Raw genomic sequence first — 5,094 nt, 5'->3', positions numbered from 1 at the left:
TATTGCAAACAAGCATTTAATTTATTTAAGTAAAAATAAACATGATACAGTGTTGAAGTTTATTTCAACCAACCACACCCAACAGAGACCCATCTACGCAGGTCTGCGTCTGGTAGTTGAAGAAATCAAGTGAGCCGTCCGCCTCCGGAGCGCAGCTCATTGGACAATACATTCTTCCGGTGAGGTCACATTGGATGTAATGGTGACGATCTCCAGCAATAGCGTGGAACAATCTCCCAGAGTTTATCTTGGAGTGAGAGCAAGGAGGAGAGAAACGAGGACAGGTCGGACAACAGAGAAAGCCATTTACTTCATCACCGCCATAATGACTGGAGACGCCGGGGCGAATGATAGACGGAGAGCTCGGCACAGGTTGTCCAACGGAATCGGGAGTAATGCAGGTTAATATGTTCTGATCCCATACCTCTCCTCCCGGACAACTTAAGGCCCATGCCTTGCCCCAGACGTCGCAGTGGATGAACTTTGTGTTGTCAGAAGGGTAAACAAAGAAGAATTTACCTGCTTGTAAATTTGCAAGCGTGCATGGACTTCCTGAAGAATCGACAGTTGTTTTGTTGCCAGTGACACAGGAAGTTGAGTTACCTACACATTGTTGGCAAGACTGGTAATAAGACTCGTACTGTGGACACTGTACAATATAGAGTTTTCCGGAAAGGTCACACATCAGGTATTTTGTGGAATCTGTTGGATGTGGGAACTGAAGGAGCCCCTTTTCAATATTTTCCGGGGTGCAAGGATTTGGGAAATTCCATTTTTCTAAAATTAAATAGAAAATGTAATCTATGCTGATTCATATAACCAAGGATATTTCTCTCCAAAATGCATCGGTATGAAATCAGAATAAGTAATACCTTTACAATTGTCCGGACATTCAATTTTTATTCCATCGATGTAGCATTTCACGGCTATTGGGAAAAATAAGTTGAAAGATTAAATATAATCAGCTTCATTAGAATCAAGACATACCGATTCAAATTAGTGCGTATGAATTTCTTCCGCTTACTGTGATCTGTGTGGTCTCCATGGTAAGGAGTTATGGTGATGACACAGCCAGCACTGGAGCTGATCTGGTCCTTCAAGGCGTCGACGAGATTGATAAACAACGTCTGATCCCCGGAAGCGTTATGAAACACTGACGTAGGATTACCGGAAGTTACGTAATTGAGAGTCTCATAGTAACTCTGTCCAGGGTAAGGACTGTTGAAGGCCGTGTAAATGTTTCCATTACCACACGTAATATTTGTCTAAAAAGAAAGTCAAGAGATGTTTACACTTTATGTAACACACTTTTGGTTTAAAAATGGAACTAGAAAGGGAGTATTTCTGCTGGGCATGATTTTTAAAAATTTAAATGGACTCTGCATAAGAGTCTCTGGCTAAGTGATTTGAGTGATTTCTTTAAATGAGACAATCTTAATTTTGTCCTTTATTTTAACAAATTTGAATCATTTTTTTTTGTCTAAACCTGGACATAACCGGTAATTTCATTCTTATAATTCTATATAATTCAATATTACAATAAAATACAAGATAATTCTAAATAAGGTCATAATAATCTACTTTTAAGTCTTTACATCTTCTTCCTAAGAGTGATAAAATTTAATTATGATAAAGAAAAATTTTTATTATACGAAAAAGCATAGTAAAAAAGAAAGATTAAACATGCAAGTCAGGTATGTATAAAAAAAATACTTATATCTATATCACCATACCGACTTTAGTACGTACCTCAATTGTGACTCCAGGTCCTGAGGTCAAAACAGCTAGAGGCGGACACTTTTCAATGACACAGCTAAAGGTGCTGTTGATATAAACTGGGGCTAAAAGGGAAAAAAATCTTTATAATTAATTTACTTCCCAAAACAAGAAAAAGGTTCTGTGAAACAAAAAATGAATTCAAAGAAAACTTTACCCCGACATGAACTTTGAATAAGTTCCTCTTTCAGTGCTTTGATTTCGTCATACCCAGACACAGTGAACACATGTGTGCAAGATGGCGTCGTTGCCATGTAATTGAGTTCACTCTGGTCAATTCGACTTCCTACTCCGACAGAAAACATTATAATCCCATTCTTCTTGGCATTGTCGACAGCGTGTTGTGTGTTTAGCATGTCGTTTGATTGTCCATCAGTGATAACAATGACGACTTTTGCAGCATTCGGCCTACTGCTCGTAAATACATTATTAACTGCCGCTTGTAGAGCACCTGCTGTGTTCGTAGATCCAGGTCGAAAAGGCAAATTTTGTATTGCATTCTTTAGGGATGTTTTAGATGTGTATGAAGGTAAGGAAAATTCAATATGAGGGTTATTGGAGTAAGTGATAACTGAGACGCGTGTTTTATCGGAGGCAATATTAAAAGCATCAACAAGGTTTGTCATGAAATATTTTGCTCTTATGAAGTCATCCTGTGATAAGCTGTTTGAACTATCCACTAATAAAACTAATTCAAGAGCTTCGTTTCCATGGCAACCTAAAATTAAAAATGTCACTGGTTAGATATGCACACTTCTAGTCTGTAATAGAGGACTCATATACTCACATTCCTAGTACGTACTAGATGACTCATACGGCGATAAATTAACGTATTGGAGTGTCCAACTTAGACAGTTTTGTTTTTGATCATTTACTTCAATAATTGGGAGGAAAACCCATATTTGTAATCTTGAAATATCTGTGAAATAGTGGAAAAAAGCTTCAAAGTTAAAGTTGTGACTCGCCACAAGGGGATTTAGCTTGATGAAGTCATAGATATAGATGTGCGACTGAGCCTATGAGCATAGAGTACAGAGTACCGGGATACAGAAGTTAATTGTTTCTTGCCATTTGCTTCTTAAAAATCTCACCTTGATCAAGAAGCTGTGCCTGAACAGTGAAATTGTTTCCTCCAAAACTGTGAAAATAATTTTCATATGTGTTTCCTTGTTCTTCTATCCTCCATCCTACTCCACCGTGTAAGATGGTATAAAGAGCAGCAGCAATACCAGAGTACAGCGGTTTTCGTAGATCCTGCCAAGCAACGTTACGCCAGTCGATTCCGAATTTGTTTAAAATGATATTTCTCTGGGCTTGTAGAGATGAAGAAGTTTGTGTTTGCCGAAATTTGTTTTCATCTATCTGCAAAAATGAATGCATGCTAGTGACGGATTAATCCACCAAAGTTCAATGAAGAGACCTAAACAATTGGAATAACTTTATTAAAAGAAATGTAAATTGAACCAGTTCAACAAACCTGCCAGATTCCTCCATGATAGTAGCTTCTGCTATAAGTCTTAGTGTCTGTTCCATCTCTTGACTGTACGTAAGCCAAACGACGGAGAAAACGCTTGTCGTCTGCAAAAAGACAGGATTCTCTGATGCGACTGACCACCGATTCGACTACAGACGATCCAAAGGCCCCCGGTTGTAGGGTTTGGTCGACAGCCAAACACCCAGCAATGGCTACCAAAATGCAGAGAAGCCCGAGCACACCCGACATTTTGCAGCGACTGATCCTGTTATCTACAAGCAGGTATCATCCTGGTCAACCTTTTTATGAGAGACTAAATATGAAGTTGAAATTGTTCTGTTGTCACATTGTATATGAGACACAGATAGTTTTTCGGAATCAATGACAGTAAACACTCAGGTTTATCGCATATCCTGTTGTTTGTTCTTCCTATAATACTAACGCTTATCAGAAAATGATAAAAATATTTAAAGATTTAGTCAGGAAAATATTGTTCCTGGTTCTTGGTAATCGTACATCATCAGATCGTACGCATTACTGCTGAAAAATCGGCTGAAAAATTTATGTCTTCCTACAAATGAAAAATACAGGAAAATAAAATCTTCAAAAACGTTTTCAATTAACATGCACTTAAAGGCTGAAGAGAAAAAAAATGGTCCTCTTCAATAGGTAGCGCTCTCATTCAACAAATTTCCTAAGCATAAATAATACATGCATGTATTTTACCTACATGAAATACATCCTTTCTACTAATCATACTGCGCGAATTTTTCATTTAATCCTTGTATTGAGAAAAAAATAATATTCACTGTGCATTGTCGTTTTTCTGTATTTATTCCTTCAAAATATTTTAATATTTTTTATATAATCAAAGGTAATTAGATAAAAACTCTTTTTACTGATCTACAGACATATCGTTAAACAATATTTTATTCCCCACCCCAAAGTAGTCTTTGAAACATTTAAACACATCATGAATTTCCCTGCTCTGTATTCTTTTGTTTGTGTTGGTATACCGGTATGTATACATGTAATAAACACATTTTACTGCTAAGCCTCAGGACATAGTTACTGTCTTAGAGACTATACACATACTTGTAATGCAGCTGCTGGTCAGTGCTCTTCCTCTGCTTATATTGGAAATGGCTGCTAGAAACGGTTTTGACTAGATAGACCAAACATTGTGTATTTAAGAATATAATAACATTTGATCTCAGGACCTGTTAAACCTTAATTTTGTATTAGTTTGGTCATGTAACATCGAAACAGGAAGATCCCCTATTCCAAACATATTTGAAATCCCTATTATAAGGGAAAAAATATAGTTATTTTACCAAAATAAGATAGATTGCCAAACATAACTAAGTGTATTTCTTGGCAATTGGGGGTCATTTATGTCGGAGGAAGAAGGGAAATCCCCAGGACTATTCTCCTTTTCTGATAACTACTGGTAATGTTCTTAATCAATGGCGCATAATAACTTGTGTCCAGGAAAAGCTTATTAAAAGACTGTTATAGTTTTTATTCTGTCATCTTTCACAGGTTTATCGATTGTATTTATGAAAATCATTCTACATGTAGCTTGCGCCTTCCCAAGACGCCTGCTATTGTTTCATGAAAAACAAAGAAAACGTCTTCAACATCACACGTACTAGATAAAAAATACTGATACTTTGTTCATTAACAGCCTTGTACATGTACTTCTTAGTTAAAGATGATGTTATTTTTCCTTTATATCACAAAATAAATATTTCAGTGATGTATTTACATTCTTCATTTATCAAATATTTATTACACATCCATTTCAATCTCTCACTTCTAATTTATACATTCTACTTTTGTCC

The 5,094-nt window shown here is 36.5% G+C and overlaps 1 protein-coding gene across 1 annotated transcript; it reads right to left on the bottom strand.

Moving 5' to 3' along the window:
• On the bottom strand, nt 1–3,509 carry LOC133173392 (uncharacterized). The gene is made up of 7 exons (XM_061308373.1): nt 3,254–3,509; nt 2,868–3,138; nt 1,934–2,494; nt 1,750–1,841; nt 1,025–1,265; nt 873–926; nt 1–777 (listed from the first exon to the last, which is right to left on the bottom strand). The coding sequence occupies exons 1-7, from the start codon at nt 3,497–3,499 to the stop codon at nt 65–67; spliced, it is 2,178 nt and encodes a 725-aa protein (XP_061164357.1). The 5' UTR covers nt 3,500–3,509; the 3' UTR covers nt 1–64.
• Nucleotides 3,510–5,094: the final 1,585 nt, after the last annotated feature.

Source organism: Saccostrea echinata, unplaced genomic scaffold, assembly GCF_033153115.1.
Source record: "Saccostrea echinata isolate AGI-Se365-2 ecotype Australia unplaced genomic scaffold, CSIRO_AGI_Sech_v1 ptg000056l, whole genome shotgun sequence".
Taxonomy (NCBI): domain Eukaryota; kingdom Metazoa; phylum Mollusca; class Bivalvia; order Ostreida; family Ostreidae; genus Saccostrea; species Saccostrea echinata.
This window is presented reverse-complemented; position numbering and strand designations above follow the sequence as displayed.

What these genes read in the sequence shown, in the direction of transcription:
- LOC133173392 (XM_061308373.1), bottom strand. Translation starts at nt 3,499, where the DNA reads ATGTCGGGTGTGCTCGGGCTTCTCTGCATTTTGGTAGCCATTGCTGGG. An exon ending in TATTCAAAGTTCATGTCGGG is followed by an intron (nt 1,842 to 1,933) that starts GTAAAGTTTTCT and finishes TTTCCCTTTTAG; the next exon opens with CCCCAGTTTATATCAACAGC. An exon ending in TGGAGACCACACAGATCACA is followed by an intron (nt 927 to 1,024) that starts GTAAGCGGAAGA and finishes TTTTCCCAATAG; the next exon opens with CCGTGAAATGCTACATCGAT.